Source organism: Phocoena phocoena, chromosome 3, assembly GCF_963924675.1.
Source record: "Phocoena phocoena chromosome 3, mPhoPho1.1, whole genome shotgun sequence".
NCBI lineage: Eukaryota > Metazoa > Chordata > Mammalia > Artiodactyla > Phocoenidae > Phocoena > Phocoena phocoena.
In genome coordinates, this window is record NC_089221.1 from 153,455,784 (window position 1) to 153,483,483 (window position 27,700).

General features: G+C 54.0%; 1 protein-coding gene across 2 annotated transcripts; it reads left to right on the top strand.

Moving 5' to 3' along the window:
- Positions 1 to 8,108: 8,108 nt before the first annotated feature.
- On the top strand, positions 8,109 to 22,676 carry GRK6 (G protein-coupled receptor kinase 6). 2 transcript variants are annotated; one of them, XM_065875322.1, is made up of 17 exons: positions 8,109 to 8,160; positions 11,845 to 11,940; positions 12,877 to 12,989; positions 13,108 to 13,185; positions 13,543 to 13,643; positions 13,979 to 14,071; positions 14,177 to 14,240; positions 14,380 to 14,520; positions 14,807 to 14,997; positions 15,788 to 15,825; positions 15,917 to 16,006; positions 17,007 to 17,215; positions 17,306 to 17,443; positions 21,562 to 21,699; positions 21,782 to 21,916; positions 22,031 to 22,032; positions 22,568 to 22,676. In XM_065875322.1, the coding sequence occupies exons 1-17, from the start codon at positions 8,109 to 8,111 to the stop codon at positions 22,674 to 22,676; spliced, it is 1,788 nt and encodes a 595-aa protein (XP_065731394.1). The 2 variants fall into 2 exon arrangements, with proteins under 2 accessions (XP_065731394.1, XP_065731395.1); XM_065875323.1 differs by lacking the exon at positions 22,031 to 22,032 and having other exon boundaries at positions 22,568 to 22,639.
- The last annotated feature ends 5,024 nt before the right edge of the window (positions 22,677 to 27,700 follow it).

Consider the following 27,700-nt stretch of genomic DNA (forward strand, 5'->3'; position numbering starts at 1 on the left):
CCTAAACCAATCTCTGGCAAGGGTAAGGGGATCTCTTGTCTTAGTCCAATCAACCCTGGAGCCAAGTCAGGCTGTGAGGTAAAGTAGCCACAGAAACAGAATTGGGACTCTGCAAAAGAGGAAGGGGAGTGGTATTGGATATTAGGTAAACAACCAAAGTGTCTGCTGTAATTCCTGCTTCCTTATCCTCTAGTGGCCCTTAATTCCTTCTTATTTCCAAGCCTGTTCCTTCTAGTTGATGCTATGAACCGCTGAGGGCATTCCCATAAAGTAAATTCCCTTTTGTTTAAGTAGCTAGAGCCATGTTCTGTTGCTTGCAGCCAAGGCCTTTCACTCTCCCTTATCCCTCAAGTCTAACCAGCCTCCAAGTTCTGTTCATTACACTGCCCACATATTTCTCAAATCCCTCCACTTCTCTCCATTCCCACTGCCTCTTTCTTTGACTTCCGTAAAATTAAAGGTATATACAGGGGCGGAACATAATTTGAGAACCTCTGGTGGATATCTGTCATTTCCCTTCTTTAGCATTCATTCTCCCTTTATCTAGTAAGAGCTCTCAATGTTCCTTTGGGGAGGGGCCCATTCCCCCTTCCATCAAGTGGATATAAGAAAGATTACCCCATCTCTCAGCTGAGGGTGGAGTGGGCATGTGATCCAGACCTGGTCAATTAGAACACTGCCTCTTAAGGAAAACTCAGGGTGCTAGATCCCTTATTCAAAGAGGAACATTTCTCATATTTGTTATTCTAGTTTATTTTCATTTAAAATCTTTTAGGTTAAGTTTAAGCTTTTTAAGAGTTAGTTTTGGAAATTGAAACACATTACTAATACTGTAGGAATTGGTGAGGACTTGACTTAAAACTTTCTTTGTATTGTGATTTCCTTTTGGGTGTATTTTGCTAAATGAAACTTGTTAAATTTTTTGTTAACTAAATTTTTTTCTTAAAATAAAGAGACTTTTTCACAATGAAAAAAAAAAAAACCTGCCTCTTTCTGTCCTCAGTGACTGGTTCAAAATGAACACCTGACCCAAATCAAACCAATGAGAGGCAACCCCGGGATTTTTGCTGGAATCAAGATAGAGGCTTTCTCTTTCTAAAAAAGTTGCCATGTTGGTAGGAAGTGACCTTGAAGCTGCTGGCAGCCATGTTTAGCATCTCAGAAACTGCCTGAGAATAAACACAACACTTTAAAAGCCAAGTCAGAATATGTGAAAGACAAATTTTGAGTGACACCATTTGAGACCTGGGATGCAATGACACTTGAAATCAGAACCACCACCTATACTTTTCAGTTACTTAAACCAATAAATTCAGGTTTTTTACTTAAGCCGGTTTTAGTTGCAACCAAAAGTCCTAACTGATGCAAGCAAGAATTCATGCATCGTTACCAGGAAGTTCCTAAAACAAAACAAAACCGCTAGTGATCAGCTCTGTAAGTCAGTAGCTTAAAGAATAGGAAAACAATGACCTTAGAAGCAGGGACTGGAGGGAAAAAAACAGCAACGAACTTCAATCAGGAAACCTTCAAATCCCGTCTTGAACCTCAAATCACTACCAAAACCTCAAATCACTACCAACCCCTGGTGTGACCATGGGTCAGGGGCTAAGTTTTTCTGAACCTAAAGAGGCCACGCCTCTTTAGGGAGGGGATGGCAGTCACACCATCTGGCAGGCTTGTAGAGATGCTTGAATGGGAATGCATGTGAAAGGGCAGAGCCTGGCATATGGTTGGGGCTCAGTAGGAGTTTACAAAGAAACTTTCCCATGTGGACACCACCCCACCCCACCCCCCGCCTCAGCAATTTCTACATGCGTGCCCAGTTCCCCCTGAACATCTGGGTCCCTTCCATCAACTGCTTTGGATCAGAGCAGAAAGGCACCATCTCCTCACCCTGGTTTCTGTCTTTCCATACCTGGGGTGTCAGTCTGTGGGATGAGAAGGGAGAAACCATCAAGTTCCTGCTCACAGGTTCCTGGATCCACAGACACACACAGACTCCGCTCCTCAGTAGCAGAGACTTGGGGGCGTACATTTCAAGAGGTGGCAGAACTGCCTATTCAAAGACAAGTTTATGGGGTCAGAAGGTACCCAGCCCATCATCCTTCATTCCTCTCACTTGGTGGCACCATTTTTATCCCAGTCATTCAGGCCACCACCATGGAACATTTGTACAAATGGAAGCCACTCCTTCCTCCAGACCAGTGCTGCCTGTCAGAACTTCGGCAATGATGGAAATATTCTCTACCTGTGTTTTCCAATACAGTAGCCATTAGTCACATGTGGCTATTAAGCACTTGAAAAGTGGCCAGTATGACTGAGGAACTGAATTTTCATTTTATTTAATTTTAATTTTAATTTAAATAGCCACACGTGGCCAGTGGCTACTGTACTGGACAGTGCAGCTCCACAGTGTGACAAGAGGGAGAGGTGTATGAAATACTGTTGGGGAGCTACACAGGCCCAGATCGAGTTGGGCCCTGGTAGGCCAAGGGGAAGAGTTTGGGTTTTATTTTTAAGTGTAATGGGAAGTTAATTATCTACTACAGCTAATAAGAGATGACAAATTGCTCCCAAATTTAGCGGCTTAAACTACAAACATTTACAGGCATACCTCATTTAATTGCACTTCAAAGATAGTGCGACTGGGGTAAGGTCCACTTCCAAGTTCATTCGCAAGGCTGTTGGCCTCAGGTCCTTCTTGACTGTTGGCCAGAGACCTCAGTTCTGACCATGTAGGCCTCTGCATAGAGCAACTTCCTTGAGGGTGAGCCAGCAAGGGGGTGAGAATGCACCTAAAACAGAAACCACAGCCTTTTAGTAACCTGATCTATGAAGTGACATTTCAACACTTTGGCTGCATTCTTTTCACTAGAAGTAAGTCATTAAGTCCAATCCATGCTTGAGGAAAGGGGATCACATCAGGGGGTGAATATCAGGAGGGGGGATCATTGGGGTCATCTTAGAGGCTGCCCACCCCAGGAAGCCACCGGGGGGTTCTGAGCAGGAGAGTGACAAGACCCGGTTGATTGTTTCTAAAATAAGCAATAGAGTCACATGATACAAGATTAAAGTCCAAAAGCCTATAAGGGGACTTCCCTGGTGGTCCAATGGTAAAGAATCTGCCTGCCAATGCAGGGGACGCGGGTTCGATCCCTGGTCAGGGAACTAAGATCCCACATGCTGCGGGGCTACTGAGCCCTTGCACCTCAACTAGAGAGCACGCGCGCCACAACTACAGAGCCCACCTGCCCTGGAGCCCGCATGCCACAACTAGAGAGAAGCCCACGCACCACAACAGAAAAAAGATCCCGCATGCTACAACAAAGACCTGACACAGCCAAAAATAAAATAAATAAATGAATACAAATCATTTAAAAAACAAAACAAAACAAAAAACCGAAACAAAGGGTATAAGATGAAAAGCCCCCCTCCAGCCCTGTCCCCAGCCGCTTAACTCCCCCTTCCTATAGGCAACCAATGTTCCCATACCTCATGTGGCCTTCCAGAGGGGGGTCCATGTGTACAGAAGCAGATTCATCTGTGGGAGTTAGTGTTGTTCACTAAATATTTCCAATTCTATTCTCCTTCCAGGCGTATAGTCGTTATTCCAGAATCTATTTCTCTGTAGCAAACCACTCACAACTTAGTGGCATAAAACACCAACTTATTAGGCTGATGGATTTTGCAGGTTGGGAATTCAGACAGGACACAGCAGGGATGGCTGTCTGCACCACAATGCCAGGGGCCTCAGCTGGGGCTGATGGGAATGCCCGGGAGCTGGAATCACCCAGGGGCTTCTTTGCTCAACTGTCTTGTGCTCTAGGTGGGACAACTGGAAGGCTGGGCTCAGCTGGAACTGTCAACCATAGCAGAGCAATGACCAATCTACACGTGAACAATCTATTCAGTGTGGGCTTATCACATCACAGCACAGCTGATAAGCCTGAAGGAACATCCTGAGAGAACAAGCATTGCAAGAAACCCAGGCTCCATGGCTTTTTGTGACCTGGCCTCAGATCTCATGTGTATCACTTCCACCATATTCTTTTTTTTTTTTTTTTTTTTCCACCATATTCTACTGATGACGAGAGTCACTAAAGCCAGGCCAGAAGTAAGGACAGGGAAATGAGAGCCCACCTCTTGCTGTGTGGGTGGCAAGGTCACACTGCAGAAATGCCTGTGGGATGGGAGTGTATTGCTACATTCATCTTTGGAAAATACAATCTCCCACAGTAGTGTCGGACCTCCACACCCTTCTCAACTTAGTTGTGGCCATGTGGTTGCCTTAACCAATGAAATGTGAGCAGAAGTGACTTGTGTCACTTTCAGATGCAAGCTTTAAGGGCCATCATATGATTCCCCACATTTCCTTTTACTGCCTGACATTGCAGAAGCGCAGATTGACAGGGAGTCTCTAGTGTCCTGGGTCCCTGAGTGACTACTCCTAGTGGAGCCTCCCAACTTCCCAACAACCTGCACTGGACACAGGGTGTACCTGAGAAGTTAACTTTTGTTGCTTTAAGTCACTGAAATGTGGGGATTGTTTGTTACTGCAGCATAACCTAGCCTATCCTGACCTTTTGTATACAACTACTAGCAAATCCTACCCACTGTTCTGTACTTTCCTTTTTTCAATTTTTTAAAGATTTTTAAAATATTTATTTAATTTATTTATTTGGCTGTGCCAGGTCTTAGTTGCGGCATGCAGGATCTTTTAGTTGAGGCATGCGGGATCTAGTTCCCTGACCAGGGATTGAACCCAGGCCCCCTGCATTGGGAGCATGGAGTCTTAGCCACTGGACCACCAGAGAAGTCCCACTTTTTTTATTTAACAATATATCTTGGAGATTGTTTATATCAGTACATGAAGAGCACCCCCAACAGTTTTTTTTTTAAAGCTACATAGTATTCCTGTACAGGAAAGGACCAAATTTTACTTAACTAGTCCCTATTAAGGACAATTAGTACATTTGGTGTTTTTGGACAATGCTGCAGTGGACAACCTTGAACATTCATTTCTTATTTTGCTTGAGTCCAATTATATTTGTAAGATAAACCCTAGAAGTGCATATGTCAGACGAATGGTGGCAGACTTCCCTTTTAAAAAGGATCACTTTGGTCATAGCTAGAGAACGGGTTGAAGAGTCAGAACCCAAGAGTTGTGTGTGATACCATCCCCTCCTCACCCCATATCAATCACCAAGTCTTATTCATTCGAGCTCTGTGATAGCTCTCAACCTGGCCATTTGTCTGCACCCACTGGCCACTGCCCCAGCACAGTGCATCATTCCTCTCTCCAGTGATTCCTATTAAAAGGGCCTCCCACCTGTCTTACTCAGGATACTTGGCTCTAAACAATGAAGCTGATTCTGGGTAACTTAGGCAGACAAGGAACTGATTGGATGCTCTTGGGTGCTTGCTGAATTTCCCTACCCCAGGAAGGGCCTGGCTCGACCACCTCCCCCTCTTCTTCCACTGCCACCATAATGAACCCTAAATGGTCCTCTGATGTCTTATGTTAATCATTTGCTTTGGATTTCAAAGACCTGCTTGCAAACATTGGAAACGTTCCAGGTACCAGGGACCTTAGAGAGGAAATTCTGCCTCCTCTCTGATTTCCCTAGTGGAAAGCAGGGCCTGCCTCTGCATTTTATAGGCTTCCTCCCAAAGGGGAGGGGTGTTCAGATGCTGGGCATCAAAACAATCGGTGTTTACAAGTCAGCCTAGGCCCCTCTCTCTCCACCCTTCACCTCACCCCTAGCACGGTGTGGCTGAGTCAGCAAATATGATCAAACTACTCCCTGGTTTAGCACACCCTGGACAGCTCCCCACTACTCTCAAAATGAAGTCCAGACTCCTTACCTAGCTTCCAAGGACCTCCCTGATCCAGGCCTCTTCAAGGCCTCCCCATGCACACCCCAATGTGTACCTGAAAATCTAGTTCAATGCTCTGCCCTCAGGTGCCAAATGCATGAGCCCTTAACCACCTTCTTCTACAGAACTCTGAACATGTGCTAGCCCTCTAGCCAGAGGCTCTTTCCCTCCCACTCCAGTTACCTCTGAAACCTGCACATTCTCACTTAACTCTCAGGTCTCACTTAGACACAACACCCTTCACTGGATGAGGTACCTGCCCTTTGTCCTACTGACCACTGGGTTTCCTTCCTTCAAAGTACTTTTCTTTATTCCCCAAAGTATCCTAGATCCATGCACTTTTCTCCATGTCCACTGCCACCTTCTTAGTCCAAGTAACCATCCTCTCTCTCCTTAAATTCAGTAGGCTCCCAACTGCTCACTCTGCTTCCACTCTTGGCCCCCTGAAAGTCTACTAGCTAGAGTGATCTTTTAAAAGTATAAGTCAGGAACTTCCCTGGCGGTCCAGTGGTTAAGACTCCGTGCTCCCAATGCAGGGGGTGCGGGTTCAATCCCTGGATGGGAACTAAGATCCCACATGCCACATGGCCTAAAAATAAAATAAAGTATAAATCATCCTTTCAAAGGCTCCACATTTCATTTAAGAAAAACAAACAAACTCCTCTCCGTGGTTTACAAAGCCTTTCAGGATCTACCTAGAATCCCTGCTCCTTCAACTCATCTCAGACTTTGGGCCCTGAAGCTACACAGGCCTTCTTCCTGTTCCTTGAACATGCCAAACTTACTCAAACTTAGCTCAAAGCTTTGCACTTGCTGTTGCCTCTGCTTGACACTGTTCCCCTAGATCTTTGTGTGGTTGGATCTGCTCAAATGTCACACCCTGAGACCATTTCCCCTATTTTGTCTTAATGTCTTAATAGCACTTGTCACTCCCTCAGACCATACCATTTATTTGTTTACACATAGGATTACCATATTTATCCCCCTTCTAGCAGGTAGGCAGAGAGATTGACTATCTTGCTGGCACCACTGTTTTCCCTAGCACCTGGCCCAGTGCCTGGCACAAAGTATTTTTGGATGAATGAATGGATAGGAATCAGAGAAGCCTAGTTGAATAGGACTCTGCCTTACCCGCAAGTTTGGGCAAGCCTCTGTTTCCTGGTGTGTGAAGTGAGGGTGGAGGGAGTAGGATGTTTAGCTAGAAGGTTGATTAGCTGTAAAATTTCGGCGTTGTTTTCTCCCTAGTCCTAGGCCCGCAGCCCTCCACTGGACCTCAGCTCCCCACCTATATAATGGGTGTGAGCTCATTCCCTACGTCTTGGGGTGGTAGCGCTGCCTTATAAGGCAGCAGAGGCCGAGGGCGGACAAGGCCGTGTGGGTGGAGAGAAATCACAACATCCGGCTGTGGGGGCGGGGTGGGGCGGGGCTGGGGCGCCCGCGGTGGCCGGCCTGGATGCCTGGGAGCAGCTCGGGAAGCCGGCACCCTCCTGTGGGCCTCTCCCTGCTAACGATGTGCGCCCTCCAGAATAGGCCGGCCCAAAGGAATACGGCTGGATACACGGCCCGAACTTGCTTGAGGCTGGCCTGCAAGAGGCCCAAGATACCAAGCGCATCCCCTACAAACCCTGGACAAGCCAAGGCGAGCCAAAAGGACCTGGCCCACACCCACATCTAATGGCCCAATCAGGGTGCAAAGCTGAGAATGACTGACGCTTCCTTCATCCAATCAAGTACCAGAGATCCGGGGCGTGACCCAGAGGACCCACCTCTTTTGTCCCAGCGGAGGGCTCGGCCCTAATTGGCAGTTTGGTATCCTACGAAGGCCCAGAAATTCGAACGTAGAGGCTGAACCCCACCGCAGACCAACCAGGAAGAGGTGACGTTTTAAGTCCCGCCCCCCTGTTCCTTTGAACGAATTCCTGGCTGTGGGGGCGGGGGATGATGAAGAGGCTGTCTAATGGGAAGACGGCGCGGCGAGCGCTCTTCCGGTTATTGGCTGAGTAAAGTAAACAGAGGGCGGGCCGGGGCGGGGCGTGCCGGCGCAGGGGTGGCCCCCGGGAGGGGGCGCAGAGTGCTCGGCGGGCTGCGGCGGCCGGGGAGGCCCGGGAGGCCGCGGCGCGGTCACTGCGAGCCGAGCCGAGCCGAGCCGCGCCGATCGCCATCCGGCCCCGGCTCCCTCGCGCAATCCCGGCCGGTGGCGCGGCCCGGCGGGCCCGGGGGCGCCGCAGCCCATGGAGCTCGAGAACATCGTAGCGAACACGGTGCTACTCAAGGCCCGGGAAGGTGAGGCTGTTGGGTGAGGAGAACGCGGGCGCGCGGCCTCAGAGCTCGACCGGGTGCCTCAGCCGCCCGATCCCCTAGGGCAGCTCGCTCCGTGCCCCGCACCTCGCGCAGACACGAGCCCTTCCGGCCTGTGGTCCTCTTTCTCCGCACCTGCCCCCCGGGAGCTAGAGCCCAGCAAGGGGTGGGTCAGGCCGCCACCCGCGCGGCGAGGAGGTGGGGTCGTGGTGAGGGGGTGAGGGAGTGAGAGGAGGAGAGAGGAAGGAAGAGGGAAGGGTGGGACCCCAGCCCCGGGAGAGCCTCTCCGAGCCCTCTCCCAGGTGAGAGGTAAGAAGATGCCCCAGGAAGGGAAAGGGGCAGCCCACACCCCACGTGCCCGGGCCCAGACTCCGGCGCCCAGCCTGGGCCGGCACAAAGTTGGTGCAGGGTAAAAGGTTTGGAAAATAAATTAACCGAGGCTCTGCCGTAGCACAGCCTTTGCGAGGTGGGGAAACTGCTGGTCATATATGCTACCAGCATGACTGCCACTTGCTCGGTGCCTCAGGACACTGGGGACAGAGGTGAATGGGTCACAGTTTTTGCCCTCGGGAGTAGCGGGGCAGATGGGCACAGAAAAAACTGGAAGCTGAGTTTTGAAGGAAGGGAGGCATGCCAGGCTGGTAGGACTGTTAAGTGCAAGGCCTGGCAGAGGGAGCCTGTCTTGTGAACCTAGTATTGCTGAGCTCCTCAGGCATTACCAGGCACCTGCTCTATGAGAATCCTGGGGATGCATAGGGACCAGACTTGGTCCTCATTGCCTTGCGGTCAGTCTGCCCCTCACCTGCCACTGTTCACCTCAGTAGCATAATCACCGAACACCTACTCTGTGCCCTGTCCTGTCCAGGGTGCCAGGGACCAGCAGAGAAGACACTTCTTTTTGGAACTCTAGGGCAGGGAGGTCAGGACTCTTTGCTGGGGTTTCAGGCTGAAAAAGACATCTGCTTCGCCTTTCTGACCTATTTTACAGGTGGGAAACTGAGGCTTAGATCAGTGCCTAGCCCCAAGGACACACAGTGAGACTGGTTGACTCACGCCTAGGACACAGGATGTCCCCAATGCAGTCTGTAGGAAACCCAGAGGAACCCCCAGCTGGCACAGCATCTGGTGCCCCCTGCCTGCCCAGTGCATGTTGACCCTGGGGAAGTGCTGCCTGGAAATGGGCATGGCAGTCTGGGTCCTCAGTGCCCAGAGCCTTCCTTATCTCCTGTACGTTATGGAGTCCTGGGGCTGGGCCTTCCTCCCAGCCTCTGGGGGCATCTGCCGATTCTGTTCTGCCTCGTCATCCAGCCATCCAGGGAGGAGGGGTGGGGAGAGCCTGGCCAGGCCTCCCTCCCTAGAGCTGTAGCCAGTTCAGGCCTCAGGCCTGCTGAGAACACTGCCTTGCCTGACCAGAGAGTGTGGGCACCTTCTGATAGGCTTCCTCAGGAGGCATAGGGGGTTATGGCCAGACTGAGACCAATGCCTTCACTGGAGAATCCTTACTGCAACCTGGCTCTGTCCCTCTCACCTGGGTGGCTCTAGACAAGTCTCTTCTCTCTGAACTTCAGTAACTCTTTTTGTGGGATGGTTGAGGGTGGGACCTGAAACCTAAAGGAAATCCCAGTTGTCACTGAGTTTTGAACCCTGGTCTGTAGATTGAGTGCATTGGAATCCCTTCATGAGCTGGCTGACAGCTTGGACCCCAGGCCTTTGCCAGCTTCCCAAGTGATCTGAGGCCCTGAGTGATTTGGGATTGCATGTATTCAGTTGACACCTGATGCCAGGCATGTTTGCGGTGGGAGAAGAGCTTGGGTTGTGGTCCTAGGGAGCTGGGTTCAAGTCCTGACTCTGGGACCTCCAGCCTTCGTAATCTTGGACCAATTGACTCCTCATTTCAGGGCCTCAGTTTTCTCATAAAATTGGGCCAGGTCTGGAAGAATTGCTATGAGGATGAAGTGGGACAGCACTGGAGGTGTGAACCCTCACTTAGTCCTCCTTCCTTTCCCAGGCCCCCAGAGGCACGGGGAGGGGACCAGGCTGGGGTGGGGAGGAGCCCCACTGGCTCTGGTGGCAGTTCCAGGACAGGATATTTGCATGTGACTCTGCTGCTGCCTTGATGTGGCTGGGAGGAGGGAGAGGAGGAAGTAAGTGATGGGGGTAGCAGGCGGATGGAGGGGTGGGGGAGGAGTTCCCCTTCTGGGGAGGCCTTGCCCTGGGTTCGGGGGTGGGGGTCTGTTGCTCACTCACAGTGGAGCAATGACTGTGGGGTATGCTGGGTGCAGGCTGCAGGAGGGCTGCTAGCAGGTTTCCCAATGGGTACCCTACAACACTTCCTCTTCCAGGCAGCTTAGGTCAGGGAGCCTATTGGAGGACCCAGCCTTGCCCTCTCCCTAGACGGTGGCTCCTCCTGCACCACCTGCCTTCAGCCAGGTCAGATGGAAACAAGGCTGGGTAAACCATATGGGAAACTGAGGCCAGGCAAGGGATAGTGGCGGCCTGAGGTTGCCACTGAGTTGTTGGAGCTGGGACCCACCTCTTGCCACAGCTCTACTGGGTACTGGACACAGACTTTCCTGGTCACCATCACAATACCTCTGGAGATGGCTCTGGACCTGAAGTACACATGGAGAAATTGAGGTTCCTAGAGAGCAAGTGATGGGCCTGAAGTGTAAAGTGGAGATTCAAACCCAGGTCTGTAAGATTCCAAGACTCAGGCTCCTTCCACCATATTCAACCTCATGGCCCACAGGCCACATCTAGCTAGATCTCTAACATATTTTATTTATTGGGCTGCAGTGGTTTTTTTAAAATATAGGAACCAATATTTCATGTAACGGTCCAGAGTCTCAGCTGATTTTGAAAAGTCAAAAGAGCTGGCCACGCTGGGCCAGCATTCCTGCCCAGTAACAATCAAGCAGTCAGCCGTGGTTGTGCTGCAGCTGCCCCTGTTTGAAGCGGCCTGCCGGGTCCAGTTCCCACACTCCTCACCACTCCCTGTTGTCTACCATCTGGCCCACATTTACTGTACCTGTCTGGCTCTGTAGGCATTTGAGCTGCTACCCTGGTCTCAGCAGCTACAGATTAGGGGTCAGCTAGGTAAAATGAGGCAGGTAGCAGGACCAGGAAAGCAGGGGTAGGGATCCTGAGTGTCAACCCTCCTGCCACCACTTTGTTTGCGTCTCTGATAGCTCTGATGCAGGGCCTCGTAATAGGGGCCTGGAGCCTACCTGGTGACCCAGGCTGCCCTCTGCCTCTGGCATCTCTCAGGCATGTCCCACATGTCCTGGAACATCTCCCTTCTGGGCCTTGACTTACACAGTTCCCACCACTATCGTGTCCTTCTCTTTCTTCACCTGGGAAACTCCTACCTGGTAGGAAGAAGCTGAGGCCTGCCAAAGCTACCTGGAAACCCCACTCTCCCCCAGTGGCTGGCCTCATGCCCCTTTTGGCTCTTCCAGCCCAGAAGCCCCTAGCAGGTGGGCCTAGGGGCCCATGTGTGTCCTGGAACCCAGCGAGGGCATGTTGCAGCATGCGGAAGGAAGGCCCGAGGTGCCTCCCAGAGTGGACTGGGCCTAGGCTGGGCCCTGAAGGCCTCTGGATCGCACTGAGGGTGGAGGGGAGGCACGGCAGTGGCGGGACTCGAGACTCAGCACCTGTTTGCTTCCACAGGTGGTGGCGGGAATCGCAAAGGCAAAAGCAAGAAATGGCGTCAGATGCTGCAGTTCCCTCATATCAGCCAGTGCGAAGAGCTGCGGCTCAGCCTTGGTGAGACCTGGGTAGAGACGGGGGCTGGGGTGAAGAGGTGAGAGGGTCCTGCTGGTGCCAGGGGGCCTCCCCCAAGACCTTGCCTCAGGGTGGAGGGGCAGGGTTGGGGGTTTTGGGGAGCAGAGAAATTGAGGCCGCACCACCAACCCAGTTTCAGTTCCTGGGCTTGGGCTGGGTGGAGGGCAGAGAGCACATAGGACAGCAGCGGGTGGTTGGGGTAGGCGTGGGGAGGAGGACGGGGTCAGATTGGGGGCGATCTGAGGGAAGCAGCGGAAGGGAGGGCCAGGCCTTGGGCGAGCAGGGCTTGCAGGATGGAGCGGAGGGTGCTTCAGGGGCTGGAGTCAGCCCTCACCGACTGCCCGGGGAGCCCCAGGCCTGTGCTCAGCCCCACCCAGCCTGGCCCTGCGGGTGCCCCGCAAAACCTTAACGAGAAGGGCCAGGCCCCCTCTGAAGGCCTGCACGTGGGCTAGGAGTACACCATGGCTGCTTCCACCGTCGGGAAGGAGGCCTAGCCTCGAGCTCGCCGGAAGCCACAGCTTCCTCCCACACTTTCGCCAGGCAGTCAGCAGGTGTGGGCTGGGCCCAAGCCGGGCCGGAACCTCACAGACCACACCCAACCCCAACTGTGACATATGCAAGTGGTGTGAACCCGGAGACAGCGGCTGGAAGTGAGGACCCCGGCTCTGGAGCCACACTCCTGGCTGTGTGACCTTGGGCTAATTACTTATCCTCTCTGGGCCTCGGAGTCCCAAGCTATGATGGCAGTAACAGTAGTGCCACCTCAGTGCTGTGGTGAGGGTTCTAAAGGAGACAATGGCTGCCATACTGCAGGGCTGGAAGCTGTTGTTAGGGCCCTGGGCCTGGTGGTGTGGACAGGAGTGCCCTGCCGGTGGGCTCCAGGTCCAGAAATCCAACAGCTCCCACCCCTGCCTGCAGAGCGTGACTACCACAGCCTGTGCGAGCGGCAGCCCATCGGGCGCCTGCTGTTCCGAGAGTTCTGCGCCACGAGGCCCGAGCTGACCCGCTGCATTGCCTTCCTGGATGGGGTGGTGAGTGCAGCCTAGCCCAACACCAAGGGTGGGCAGAGGTCCCGGGCCACATATGCCCCATCTCCCCACACCTGTTGCTGTACCCAAACCCCAAGCTTCTCTGCCTCCCACCCCGCAGGCTGACTATGAAGTGACCCCTGATGAGAAGCGGAAGGAGTGTGGGTGGCGGCTAATGCAGAATTTTCTGAGCCACACGGTGAGTGAGCACTGATGGAGGGATGATGGCAGCGGGTAGAGCTCAGTGATGGGGAGAGGATTGACCACAGCTCAGGCAGAGAGTGCCCTGGAGCTGCTCCAGGCTCACCAGGCAGCACTGCAGGCATGGAGCCCAGGAGGGTGGGCTGGGGCTCTGGACCCTGCAGCCTGCCAGCAGCTCTGCTTCACCCTGCCTCAAGGGGAACAGCAGAGACCAAGTTCAGCAACTGGGCAGGCTGGCGCACCTCCAGCCCATAGCCACCCCAGCACAGGCCCGAGGTCTCTGCCATCTCTGCCCTGGGAGTGGGTGGCTGGCCAAGGGAACCCTTGCACTGACCTGTCTGTTGCTTGTCCCTAGGGTCCCGACCTCATCCCTGAGGTCCCCCGGCAACTGGTGACTAACTGTGCCCAGCGGCTGGAGCAGGGGCCCTACAAAGACCTCTTCCAGGAGCTCACCCGGTAAGCCTCTCCCTGCCCATAGGCTGAGAATCGTGTCCTGACGGGTGGGCTTCTGTGGACCCAGAAGGCTGTGAACAGTTCAGCAGGTGGTGAGGGAGCTCAGCCCCTCACCCCAGCCTTGCGCCAGCTCTGTGACCTTGGGCAGGTTGCCTCCCCTCTCTGTAGCATCTTGGGCTTCAGCCAGGATGCATGTCTCCCACCTAGGTGGGTTAGCAAGAGGGTTGGCTGAGGATGCTGCGTTTCAGGCTGAGCATACACATAACAGGGGGCCTGGCCCATCAAGCCAAGAACTTGGGGTGTCAGGGGCTGACCAGTGGGCTGGGTCTTCTCGGTAGGCTGACCCACGAGTACCTGAGTGTGGCCCCTTTTGCCGACTACCTCGACAGCATCTACTTCAACCGTTTCCTGCAGTGGAAGTGGCTGGAAAGGTGAGCTCCTTGAAGGCTGGGCTGGGCTGGGCCAGGTTGTGGGGACTCTCATGGGCGTCAGGCCCCTGATCAGCTAGTGTTTGATCCCCAACCCCTTGTCCACAGGCAGCCAGTGACCAAAAACACCTTCAGGCAGTACCGAGTCCTGGGCAAAGGTGGCTTTGGGGAGGTGAGTGGCCAGGCCAGAGCCCAGCAGAGTGCAGAGGTGGGGTAGGGTGGACCCTGACAAGCCCCTTCCCCCTTTGAGCCCCTGTACCCCCAGGAAGGGCACAGCTGGTCCCCATTTGCCCCATCTACCCTGGCTACAGGTATGTGCCTGCCAGGTGCGGGCAACAGGCAAGATGTACGCCTGCAAGAAGCTGGAGAAGAAGCGGATCAAGAAGCGGAAAGGGGAGGCCATGGCCCTCAATGAGAAGCAGATCTTGGAGAAAGTGAACAGTAGGTTTGTAGTAAGTACAGACAGGAGACCCTTCCCTTTCCCCTGGCCACGCCTGCTCTCCCCACTTGCTGGACTAAGATCTCTTGCCTGCCACAGGCCCCCTCTAGGCACGACTGCCTCCCTTGTCCTCAGAGATGCCTGGGAAGGGTGGGTTTGGGGAATTGACACCTGGCCTAGGGAGCAGGCTGGGCCCCTAGGGAGTGGTACTAAGAAGGATTTTTCGGGCGGCTGGCACCAGCCCCCCCACCAGGTGGCCCACGGCCCCTGCTTCAGGGCTCGGACCCTCTTGGTCACAGGTGAGCTTAGCCTACGCCTATGAGACCAAGGACGCACTGTGCCTGGTGCTGACGCTGATGAACGGAGGCGACCTCAAGTTCCACATCTACCACATGGGCCAGGCTGGCTTCCCCGAGGCTCGGGCCGTCTTCTACGCGGCAGAGATCTGCTGCGGCCTGGAGGACCTGCACCGGGAACGCATCGTGTACAGGTGCAGGGGTGTAGCCCTCCCGGCCAGGGGCCACAACTGGGCTTGGTTGGAGGCTGCAGAGAGATGTTGGTGTGCTGGGGCTGTCACTGCAGGCACAAGTCTGTCTGGGCTCTGGCTGGGGGCTCCACACTCACCCACACTAGGCAGACTTGAGAGGCTCAGAACCCAGGCTCTGGGGTCTGGTTGACCATTTGTGAATCCCGGCATTGTCGCCCCTCTCTCACTCTGTGACCTTGGCCACTCAGCTCCCTGCTCACAACACCATTTTCTTTCCTGGGAAGCAAAGACTATATATAACTCCTGCCTCTCAGGTTGTTGTAGGGAATGAATGAGATAATGCTGTAAAGTACATAGAACTCGGTAGTGGAGAGCTCCTCTTACTACTATTACTGGTGATGATTTCATTTTAGCCTCACAACAGCTCCATGAGGAGATGGATGAGTAGCCTCATTTGACAGATGGAAAAGGTAGAGTTAGCCACCAGAGTGGAGGGAGAGCACTAGAGGTGAACAAAGCTGCTGGTGATGTCTGGGAAGCTTCCCTCTGAGTGGGAACTGCCTTCCACTTGCCTAGCGAGTCCCAGGAGTCCTGGCTGCATAGATCCTTCATCTGCTCCCTCAGGTTGGGGCTGCTGCCAGGGAAGGCAGGGCTGTCTGTCTTCTGGCAACAAAAGGCTCCCACACCTTGCTGCACATCCCATCCTAGGGGGTGAGCGAGCTAGGAGGGGGTGGCCCTGTCTGGCTGCTGGGCAGACTGAGCAGCATCTGATCCTGCCCTTCTCTCCCCACAGGGACCTAAAGCCAGAGAACATCCTACTAGATGACCACGGTGGGTGAGGGGCCACAAAGGGTGGGAGAGGCATGGGGGAGGTCTGGCCCACCTGCCTAACGGGCCTCCCTGCTTCTCCATCCACATTCAGGTCACATCCGCATCTCCGACCTGGGGCTGGCAGTGCACGTACCTGAGGGCCAGACGATCAAAGGCCGTGTGGGCACTGTGGGCTACATGGGTGAGTCTCCCTTCCCCCTGGCCCGCCAGCCTCCTGGGTCCTCTCCCTGTCTTGGGCCCAGTCCCACCACCCCTGTTGGGAAGTCTCCTGTACCTCAGGGAATAGAAAGAGCTGATGTTCTTCTTTTATAGATGAGGGGACCAAGACTCAGCCAGGGCCCCACACACTGTGAATCCACAGCATTCACTCACTACATATTCATTGAGCTACTCCTACTGGCCGGGCCTACAGGTGCCTACCAGTGAAAGACAAGGGCCTCATACCTGTTTCCATGGCCCCGGCTCTCCACTCCCGAGACCTGCCCATGCTAGAAGTGGGAGTGCCCATCTGTGGCGGAGGCCAAGATATGGCCCCAAATTCCCCTTGGGACCACGTGACACAGTCGACAGAGCTCCAGCTATGGGCTCCACCTCTTCCTTGTTACGTGTCCTCGGGCCGGACATTCTGCTTCTCCCAGCCTCACTTTCCCTGACTGTAAAGTGATCATCACCTACTCCCAGGGTTGCCTTGAAGATGAAAAGAGGTAGTAGAGGCAAAAATCCCTACCTGCCTGTCCTGGCAGGCAGTAGCTATCCAGCAAATCAGTTGCTGTCTTCTTTCCTCTCTTTGATATTAAATCTAGAGGTTGCAAACTGGCAGCCACACTAGGCCTAATTTGGCCTCCATCTGTGTTTAAATCAAATTGTTTTTCAAACAATTTGAATTGATCGCCAACATTTGATAACCCAGACAGCTTCACGTTAAAAATACAGATTTCTGACTTCTCTTGAAAAGTCAGAAGACGTGGCCCCCTGCAGGGCCATACCAGCGCACTTTGATGGGATGTGTGCTCTCCAACTCACCTCAGTCCCCACCGGGCTGCTGATGGTGCCTGCCTGGGTGGTGCCAGTGGGTGTCTGAGCTGGTTACCCCACCTTGACATGCATGCTGGGCATTCCTGGGGCCCCGGGGCTCAATTCCGCCTCCTGCCCCGTCTTAACTCCTGTGCTGTCCCTCCCAGCCCCAGAGGTGGTGAAGAACGAACGGTACACATTCAGCCCGGACTGGTGGGCGCTAGGCTGCCTCCTGTACGAGATGATCGCAGGCCAGTCACCCTTCCAGCAGAGAAAAAAGAAGATCAAGCGGGAGGAGGTGGAGCGGCTGGTAAAGGAGGTGCCCGAGGAGTACTCGGAGCACTTTTCTCCGCAGGCCCGCTCGCTCTGTTCCCAGGTACAGCAGCCAGCAGGAGGCCCAACCGGCCAGGGCTGGGGCTGGGGGCACCTCTCCCGGGGCTACCCTGACCACCCTGCCTTGCTGTAGCTCCTCTGCAAGGACCCTGCTGAGCGCCTGGGGTGTGGGGGGGGCGGTGCCCGCGAGGTGAAGGAGCACCCCCTCTTCAAGAAGCTGAACTTCAAGCGGCTGGGAGCCGGCATGCTAGAACCACCCTTCAAGCCTGATGTGAGTGCTGCTCACTCCTGCCGAGGGCAGGGCCAAGCCCTGGCTGGGGGGCAGGGGTAGGTGGGAAAGGTTGGGGGCTCTTGGAGGATTGGTTGGGACACCCTCATTGCAAGTGTTAGAAAACTCAAGTGTGTTAACCAACAAAACAGAATTCACCGGGCTCAGAAAAATGAAAAGCTGTGGGAGAGGCCTTGCTTTTGGCCCACCCGATCCAGGGCTCCAACAATGTTGCAGGAATTCTGTCTTCCTCTCTCTGACCACTACTGGTCAGTGTGCAGGCTTCTCTTTCAGGCAGCTGTCCCCAGGGTGTGGCAGGCCTACATCTTAACAGCTCAGCCACCCTAGAAGACAGAGAGTGCCTCTTGCCCAATAATTTCAAAAGAAGTCCGAAAAGGAAAAACAAGGCCTGAGGCTGATGCTCATTGCCTGATTGCCCAGAGGCCCCTCAGCAGCCACATCTGTATCCTATACCCACCTGAGCCACTGCCAGTGGTGGGAGATCGGTTTCCCAAAGGAAAACTAAGATGCCTTGCCAGCAGGGGAAAGGGCCATTGGGCTGGCAAAATATCTGCTGCCCACTACACCTGGCAACGCTGACCTCCTGTCTGGGAGTAGGACACTCCCCTCTGCAGAGTCTCACTCATTTACTGAGCATCTCAGTGGGTCAGGCATCCTCCTGGCAGAAACATCCTCGAGTCATCAAATTCTAAGTGGCAGAAGCCCAACTCAAACTTACACCCAACATGGAGCTTATTGGTTCATTTGGCCAGAAAGTCCCAGAGTAGGGCCAATGTCAGGGTTTCATACCATGTTGTCAGGACTCCATCTTTTGGCTCTGCTGCAGCCTGTTGACTGTTCTCCCACTGAATTCAGGCTTCTCTGTATAAAGTCATAGGGAAGGTTCTGATTGGCCAAGGTTAGATCACGTGCTTGCCCCCCTCTCATGTGTAAGAGGACTGGGACCTGTGATTGACAGTATACCAGGAACACGGGGGAGGAAGGTAGGTGATGGGCAGGCCAGGTTGGTGGCTGTCCACCATGCACGTGATTGTTTACACATTCAACAAATATTCTGAGTGCCCATATGTACCAGACCTCAGAATTAATAGAGTCAACAGGACCCAGTCCTCCCTTCATGTTCTAGTGGGAAGACACAGCAAAATAAACCAGTAAGTGAAGAAAGAGTGGTGGGGGGGTGGGAGTATTTCTAGACAGGATGGTCTCTGAGGAGCTGTTGGTTAAGTAGAAGCCTACAATACGTGAAGCACAGAGCTGTACCAGGATTGGAGCATGAGCACTCCAGGGAGAAGGAGCAGCCAGGCATTAAGATCCTAGTGCAGGGACCAGCCTTGAGGTGGAGCAGCAGTGAAGGCCAGTATAGCTGGCGTGAGCATGTGCAGGGAACGTGGAGCAAGGATGTGAGGTGGGGGTGTGGGCCACAGAGCAGGGGAGCAGGAGCGGGAGTGGGAGGCCACCTAGTGGGCTGCTGCCTCTGCAGAACTGCATCTTGCAGGTGGGTCTCACCAGCAACCCACGGTTTTAGCCTTGGTGTGGGCAGTTGAACTGAGAGCCTGACTTCCGGCAGCCTGCCTCAGGGCTGGCCCTGCCACTCGAGTTTACTCCTCCTTCCCTGCATACCAACCTTGAAAATCAGTGCCCTGTAGTTTAACTTTTTTTAGAAGCAGCAGATGAAAAATGTGCTTGATGATGATATAGTTTTTAACAGCTTTATTGAGTTCATATACCATACAACTCACTCCTTGAAAGGATATAATTAAATGGCTTTTAGCATAGTCAGGTTGTGCAACCATCACCGCAATCAATTTTAGAACGTTTTCATCACCCCTCCCCCCAAAGTACCCCATACTCATTAGCAGTCATTCCCCATTCTCCCCTCCCCTGGCCCTTGGCATCCACTCATCAACCTTTTGTGTGTGTGTGTGTGTGTGTGTGTGTGTGTGTGTGTCTGCGTTGCTGTGCGCGGGCTTTCTCTAGTTGCGACGAGCAGGGGCTACTCTTTGATGTGGTGCACGGGCTTCTCATTGCGGTGGCTTCTCTTGTTGCGGAGCACAGGCTCTAGGCATGCAGGCTTCAGTAGTTGTGGCTCACGGACTCTAGAGTGTAGTCTCAGTAGTTGTGGTGCATGGGCTTAGTTATTTCACGGCATGTGGGATCTTCCCAGAACAGGGCTCGAGCCCGTGTCCCCTGCATTGGCAGGCAGATTCTTAACTGCGGCGCCACCAGGGACATCCCTACTAATCTACTTTATGTCTCTCTATATTTGCCTATTCTGGACATTTCATATTAATGGGATTATATAATATATGGTCCTTTGTGCCTGGCTTTTTGCACTTTGCATACCGTTTTCAGGGTTCACCAATGTTGTAGCATTTATTGGTCCTGCATTCCTTTTTATGACTGAATAATATTCCATTGTATGAATATGACACACTTTGTTCATCAGTTGATTGACATTAGGGTTGTTTCCACTTTGGGGCTATGATGAATAATGCTGTTTTGAGCATTCACGTACAAGTTTTTGTGGGGACATGTGTTTTCATTTCTCTGGGACATACACCTAGAAGTTGAATGCTGGCTCATATGGTAACGCTATGTTTAACCTTTTGGGGAACTGCCAGACTTTTCCAAAAAGTGGCTGTATGATTTTACATGATAATATTTTGACATCCTTAACAGTAGGACTTAGAAAAAAATGTAACGATGAAAAAAGAAGTGGCCTTCTGGAGTGAGGTGGGCTCCTGGCAGAGGGCTGGGGGCACAGAGAGGTGGGAGGAATGTTCTAATCCTTTGGTTGGCTGTGAAGCAGAAGGGGATGGAATATGCCATTGGACATCCCAGGACAGAGGACCTATCAGCTCCAGGCCCCGCATGGAGTACCCAGCTGAGATTCAGTCTACGCTGCCCTCACCAGTTGCACCTAGACAGCTGTATACAGGTGGAGGGGGGTGCCTGTTACTGATTCCGTATGGCACTGTGGGGGCTGTTTGGCCACCGTGGGTCAGCTCTGCAGCCTTGTCAGGCAGTGAGCAGTGAGGGATAATGAGCCCCAGTTTAGAGGGGAACTTGGGTGTCAGAGAGAAGGGACTGCCATGCTCAGGAAGTGCATGGGGCACTTGTGTTTTGTTTCGTTTTGTTTTGGAAGTGTAGTAGATTTACAATGTTGTGTATTAGTTTCTGGTGTACAGCAAAGTGATTCAGATATATATATGTACGGATGTATATATGTGTATATGTGTGTGTATACATATTCTTTTTCAGATTCTTTTCCATTGTAGTTTATTACAAGGGATTGAATATGGTTCCCCACGCTATATAGTAAGACCGTGATGTTTATCTGTTTTATATATTGTAAAATATATCTGCTAATCCCAAACTCCTTATTTATCCTCCCCCCTTCCTCTTTGATAACCATGAGTTTGTTTTCTATGTCTGTGAGTCTGTTTCTGATTGTAAATAAGTTCATTTGTATCATTTTTTTAGATTCCACATATAAGTGATGTCATGTTAAATATATTTGTCTTTTTTTTTTTTTTTTTTTTTTTTTTTTTTGGCGGTACGCGGGCCTCTCACTGCTGTGGCCTCTCCCGTTGCGGAGCACAGGCTCCGGACGCGCAGGCTCAGCAGCCATGGCCCATGGGCCCAGCCGCTCCGCGGCACGTGGGATCCTCCCGGACCGGGGCACAGACCCGTGTCCCCTGCATCGGCAGGCAGACTGTCAACCACTGAGCCACCAGGGAAGCCCAATATATTTGTCTTTGTACGACTTACTTCACTTGGTATGATAATCTCTGTGTCCATCCATGTTGCTGCAAATGGCATTATTTCATTCTTTTTTTACGTCTGAGTAATATTCCACTATACATTATTTATATACATATGCCACATCTTCCTCACCCACTCATCTGTGGATGGACACTTAGATTGCTTCCATGTCATGGCCATTGTTAATAGTGCTGCTGTAAACGCTGGGGGCACCTGCAAACCAGGAAGCTGCAAGGGTCAGGGCAAACCCAGCCCCAGCTCAGGGTTGAACTGCCCTCCTGTCGAGGAGGGGTGTGTGTGGTGTTCCTGTCTAACCACTGTCTCTGTCCCCCCAGCCCCAGGCCATTTACTGCAAGGATGTTCTGGATATCGAACAGTTCTCCACAGTTAAGGGTGTGGAGCTGGAAGCCACTGACCAGGACTTCTACCAGAAATTTGCCACGGGCAGTGTGTCCATCCCCTGGCAGAATGAGGTGGGGACCTGCCCAGCTGATGGGGTGGGCTCCAGAGGGGCACCCTTGGGGTCAGTACTCATAGCTACCTGTTCTGTGGCAGATGGTGGAGACCGAGTGCTTCCAGGAGCTGAATGTCTTCGGGCTGGATGGCTCGGTTCCCCCAGACCTGGACTGGAAGGGCCAGCCGCCTGCACCCCCAAAGAAGGGACTGCTGCAGAGGCTCTTCAGTCGCCAGGTAACCCCCAGCAGTGTCCTACCTGGGTCCCCCACCTGGCTCCAGGGGACGGTGGGTGGGAGGCAGAGCCGGTGCCTGCATGCGCGGGGAGTAGGCATCCTCCAGCCGTGTCAGCGGTGCCCAGGGTCTCTGGCCTCATTCCCGCCTGTCCCCCACCCCCGGCTGGGCTCACGGCCTCTTTTCTCTTTCCAGAGGTGAGCAGTGTGGGCTCCCCATGGGTTGGCCTTGCTGCCCGGCCTTGGGGAGCCACAGACAGCCCATCCATGGCAGAGGCGAGATGTGGGCGAAAGAAGTCTGGTGCCCGCTCCCTACCTCCCCCTGCCCACTGCTTCTGTGCCCAGCACCTGCAAGCTGCTAGCCTTGCTTAGCCATCTGTTTCCCCATGCCCTGCCTCCACCGGCCCCAGGGAGAGGACCCTGGCAGAGCCTGGGATCCACCTGGTCCTCCTCACTTCAGCCTGTTGCCAGCAGCCTCTGCACTGATGTCCACACATGTCTGGCCTGAGCTGCTGCTCTGGGCCCCTCGTGGGGAGCCCCCTCCTTGGAGCACGGAGCTCCTGGTCTGCCCTGGCAGGGCCGGCCCAGGTGACAGCCCTGGTAGCTAACTGCGCCTGCTCTGCCTCTCTCCCTCCGTGTCTTCCCCGCCCTCCAGGACTGCTGTGGGAACTGCAGCGACAGTGAGGAAGAGCTTCCCGCCCGCCTCGAGCTCCCCACCCGCCTCTAGCCCCCAACCTGAGGCCCCGCCGGGCGGTTGGCGGTAGCAGCTACTCCAAGCGCTGTTTACAGTTTTGCACAGTGGTCTTCCCCATTGTCCACTCAAGTTGTGGCCTGGGGAACACAGCCGGAGCTGTCCCCAGTGCCCTCTGCCCCTCAGCCCCTGGTCTGGCTGAGTTTGGCAAGGCCTGGACTGTCCCTGGGACAAAGGTGCGTCCCTTCAGCTCTTGTCTGTGGAGCTCGGGGCTTTCTGTATTTATGTCTTTGTACGAATGTATATAGCAACCAGAGCGTTCTTAAGACCCCCCCCTGGAGCCGGCAGAGGGGCTGCTGCCACACTCCAGGCACCTCAGGCCCAGCTCAGACGGGCGAGGTTGGGCCAGGCCAGGCCCCTGGGCCCCCAGCACTGTGCTTGCCACCGCCGACCTCCGAGTGAGACTCGTGCCTGCCCCTGCCGCCCTGGGCTTAGGCCGCCACCTCTGGGGCCCAATACTGTCCCTTCTCAGCACCTGTCAGAGCTGGATCTGGGACCTCTCTGTCCCCTAGGCCTGTGCCAAAGTGTGACCAGAGATTGGGCTGACCCTGGGACCCCTCAGTCCACTGCCCAAGCTGTCCCAGATGGGTCTGCCTCTGCCTTCCAGCTCCCAGGTCACCTTGTCCCTTGTGCTGGGCCCTGTCCTGAAGACACCTCGTGCAGAAACACCCCAGCCCAGGCCAGGGGAAGGGTAGGGGTGGGGGTGTCCCTGACCAACCCTCAAACATTCCAGACTCCCCTCATAACAGACACATGTGCCCAGCAATAATCCACCCCTCCCAGTGTGTGCCTGTGGGGTGTGTGTGTGTGTGTGTGTGTGTGTGTGTGTGTGTGTGTGTGAGAGAGAGAGAGAGAGAGAGAGAGAGAGAGAGAGAGAGAGAGAGAAGGGGGCAGGCGAGGCTGTGGGCCTGCCCTGGCCCAGGCCCCAGCCCTGGCCCCTCCCGGACTGTGATGGCCATCCTGGTCCCAGTGTTAGGGTAGTGTGGGATTACAGGGTCCCAGGGTCCCAGTTTTTCCATATTTAAAGCCAATTTTTATTACCCATTTTGTCCAATATAAGCTGCCACATGTCTCTGTGTGAATACAGTCCGAGCACAAACCTGGCCAGCTGCCCCTGCCTGCCTCTTTCTTGCCCCCTGGTGGTCCAGGGGTCTTCCTGCCTCCCTGGCCCTGCTGGAAGTAGAAAGAGATTGGAAGTGGGGATAGTGGCGGCTGCCCTTCCAGCAAGGCCCAAGGGCCCCCAGGGCCGATCTTGGTGTAGCCTCTCCAGGCAGCCAGGCTTTGGTGGCCTCTGGGCCCAGCAGCTTCCTCAGCAGGTTGAGGCCTGAGAAAAGAAGCCTTGGGTCCCCGCTAGGTATGGGTCTGGCTCTGGAACCACTAGGGTGTGGGCCTGTGCTGGAGAGGTGGGCTCAGCTGGCAGTATCCCCTCCGAGGCCAAGGTGGCCTGGCTGCCGCTCGTGGGTTTGGAGCGGCCTGGGGAGTAAGGTGGGAGCTGCTGTTAGGAACACCTGCCCAGTCTGTCTTACCTGGACACCTGCCAGTTAGAAGCACCTGCCCAGTCTGTCTTACCTGGACACCTGCTGTGTGATTTGCCCAGGGCCAGTACACATGTGTTAGAGCCATTCCTCTGCTTTGCCTTTGAAGCAGGAAATGTGGCTGGGCAGAGACAGACATTGGTGATGCTGGAAGTTAGGCTGTGGCAGAGGTGGGTGGAGACCAGCCATGTGGCCATCAGGGAAGATTCTCTGAAGGTAGCAGTTGAGCCAGGTCTTGAAGGAGACATTCACCTGGGGGACAGAGGAAGCTGGGGAGCATTCCACCTGTGCAGAGACTTGGGAGTGGCAGCCTGTTGACCACAAGTCTGTCCCAGACTTCACAAGTCTTTTCCTGGTCTGTAGCATCCCAGTGGCCCCAGCCCCCCAGGGATGCTCCGTAACCACCATAAGTGTTTGTTCCTTGCCTCTGGGCTGGGTACCCAGTGCCACAGAGGCCACATGAGCTTTGCAGTTGGATAGCTCTGGGTTCAAGTACCAGCCTGGCCACTTGCCAAGCTGCCTTTGCATAGGCCCTTCCCTCGTCTGGAAAGCTGGGTGTGATACCCATCGCCTCACTGGGCATCTATGAGAATCCAACTAAGTAGCCAGTCACCCCCTTGAGCCCCTGGGTCACTGGCAGGACTCTTGCCTGTTGGGGGTATGTGGGTGCTGGGGGTCAGGCTGATGGCTATCTTAAGGACAAGTCAAGGTTCCAAGTACCAACTTCGAAGGGGCCTCTGGTGGCGGCCTAGCTCTTGGTATGTGGAGTGCGCACCGCTGCTTCTATTGACTTGAGGGAAATGGGGTAGGGAGAGGGCCTTACCTAGGTCTTCCAGCTGGTGAGTGGCCATTGCAGTTTGGAGAGGAAGCCAGCTGAAGATGAAGAAGCTGGAGGTGAGAGGTTGGGGCCTGAGGTGCTCCGGGCTTTCTTGTGGGTGGTGGGGGGGAGATAGGTATTAGTGTGCAGAAGCCACAGCCCAGCTCTGGGCAGGTGTGCGAGGGTAAATGAGTGCCAGGTAGCTGGGTGGGTCCAGACCTCCCACCAGACTCCCCTTAGGCTAGGTAGGAACTTCTTGGCTAGGGTTCAACCCACCCTAAAGTTCTTACCACAGTGGATGCTTGGCAGAGAAAACTCCCAGAATTCACTTCTTAACAAGCCTTGCCCAAGTTCACCTCCTCCATCCAGCCCTATGGTAAGAGCTGGGGGACCCAGATGGAAATGAGGCCCCTGCCAGCTTCGAGCTCTGTCTGGTAGGCAAGCAGACGTGGGGACAGTGGGACCCAGTGTGATCAGCACTGTAGCAGAGATGATGCTGGGACTGGGGGCCAACACCAAACAGGGGAGGCCCCTTGCCACAAAGGTGTCAAGTGGTACCCTCCAGGATACAGAATCAGATGTTCCCAGGGGAGGAGACGGATGGTCTAGAGCCTCTAGTGGTTTAGGATGGCTGAACGTGAGGTAGTGGCTGGAGCGGAGGTCAGTGAGACTCTGCCATCCTGGGCTTTGAAAGCTGTGTTAAGATGCGGCGTCTCATCTGGAGGGTGGGGCAGTCCTGAAGGGTTGTAGGTGGTTGTGTCAGGGTGTCTCCCTAGCATGTACAAAAGCACCCCATGTTTCCTTTGGGTAGACTCCCCTCAGTCCTTTTGGTTTATATGAGACTGGGCTTGCACCCCCTGCATACACATACACCCAGAGCATGTGACCCAGGTTGGGCTGTTAGGAATCTTTGGTTGCAAGTGACAGAGCTGTCCTATAGCTAACTTAGAAAGTGTTAAAGGGATATGGAGGGGCTTCCCTGGTGGTGCAGTGGTTAAGAATCTGCCTACCAATGCAGGAAACATGGATTCGAGCCCTGGTCTGGGAAGACCCCACATGCCGCAGAGCAACTGAGCCTGTGCTCTAGAGCCCGCAAGCTACAACTACTGAGCCCGCGTGCCACAATTACTGAAGCCCGTGAGCCTAGAGCTCATGCTCCGCAGCAAGAGAAGCCACCACAATGAGAAGTTCATGCACCACAATGAAGAGTAGCCCACGCTCGCCTCAACTAGAGAAAAGCCCACGCGCAGCAACGATGACCCAGTGCAGCCAAAAGTTAATTAATTAATTTAAAAAAAAAGATATGGAGGAGCTGAGTGGGGAAGAATCAGAACTGAGGCAGCTCATCAAGGCACAACCTCCAGAAGCAATATGCTACAGCCATGTTTATGTCTCTGCACCACTGAGCTCCAGATCCAAGGAATCCAAATGACCAGGCTGGGAACCTGCCCACTGTACATCGGGGGCAACTAATGGGGTGAAATTAGTCCCCCAATGAAATCAGGGTGCTCAAAGAAAAGGTAACATACTGGGTGGCTGAACACATATCCCTTCCCCCATACCTCGATTGGATCACCTACAGGCACTTGGCCAAAATGAATCCAAAAAGAACCTAGGGGGTTGCTAGAACTGTTGGGGAAGAATTGGGGTTCTCAGTTCCCCCGGGGATGGGTGGCTTGTGCCTAGAGCTGTGGGGTCATCCTCGCCACCATTTGGCGGCAAATTTGCCTGAAAATAATGCAAACAGAAGAGAACTGAGTGGAGAGAACAGATAAATGCCTCATTCCATTGCTGGAACACAATTGTGATCACTGCTAAAATCTACCCCTGGACTTCGCAGTTACATGTGCCAAATGCCTTTGAGCTCAGGCCTATTTGTTCTGAGGTTCTGTCACTTGGAACTCAAAATGCCCCAGCCAACATGATGGTGGAGGATGTTTTTGGAAAACCACCCTAAGCATGGTGGAGAATTTGGACTGGAAACAAAGAACCCAATTAAGAGGCTGATGGACAGTCAGGTTCAGACTCAGCCTAGGTAGCGGGGCCCTCACTAGAGCTCACCTCTGTTCCCTGGGGATGAGCAGGGTCCATGAAAGCCAGGACTATGGATCCAGCACTAGGTTTTCCCTGTGCTACTTCTTACTAGACATGTGATAGTGTGTGCTGGGAACACAGTGGGAAGGGCCGTGAGTTGGGAGTGGGCTATGTATTTGTGAGTTGGAGCCACGTTGGGGTGCCTGCCTGCTCCAGCCCCTGCCCACTGCGTGTGTGCGGTGCCTGTCAGGATGTGGCCAGGGCCTGGACATGTGTGCGTTCTCCGGGTTGAGGTAGGTAGGTAGGTAGGTTCGTTCTCCATCTCAGCTCCTTGGCTGAGCATCCTGTGTGCTCAGCCGACGACGGTGTGCACCGGGTCTGCTAGCGTCTGCCGGGTCCGGACAACCTGTTGCCAGGAGCTGTGCGGCGTGGCGTGGGCATTCCCTGTGCAGGGTGAACCCGGCGCCCTGCCTGCCGAGTCTCGGTGCGGCAGGTGGGTGCCGGGTCCTCAGCCTTTCGCTCCCGGGACAGCATCCTCGGCGGCGACTGACTGGGGGTGGGGGCCCTCTGCCGGCGGCCGCGCGCGCGCGCACGCCGGGCTCGGTACGCGCCGTGTACGCGCCCGTGCGCGCGCCCCGCGGCTCCAGCCCA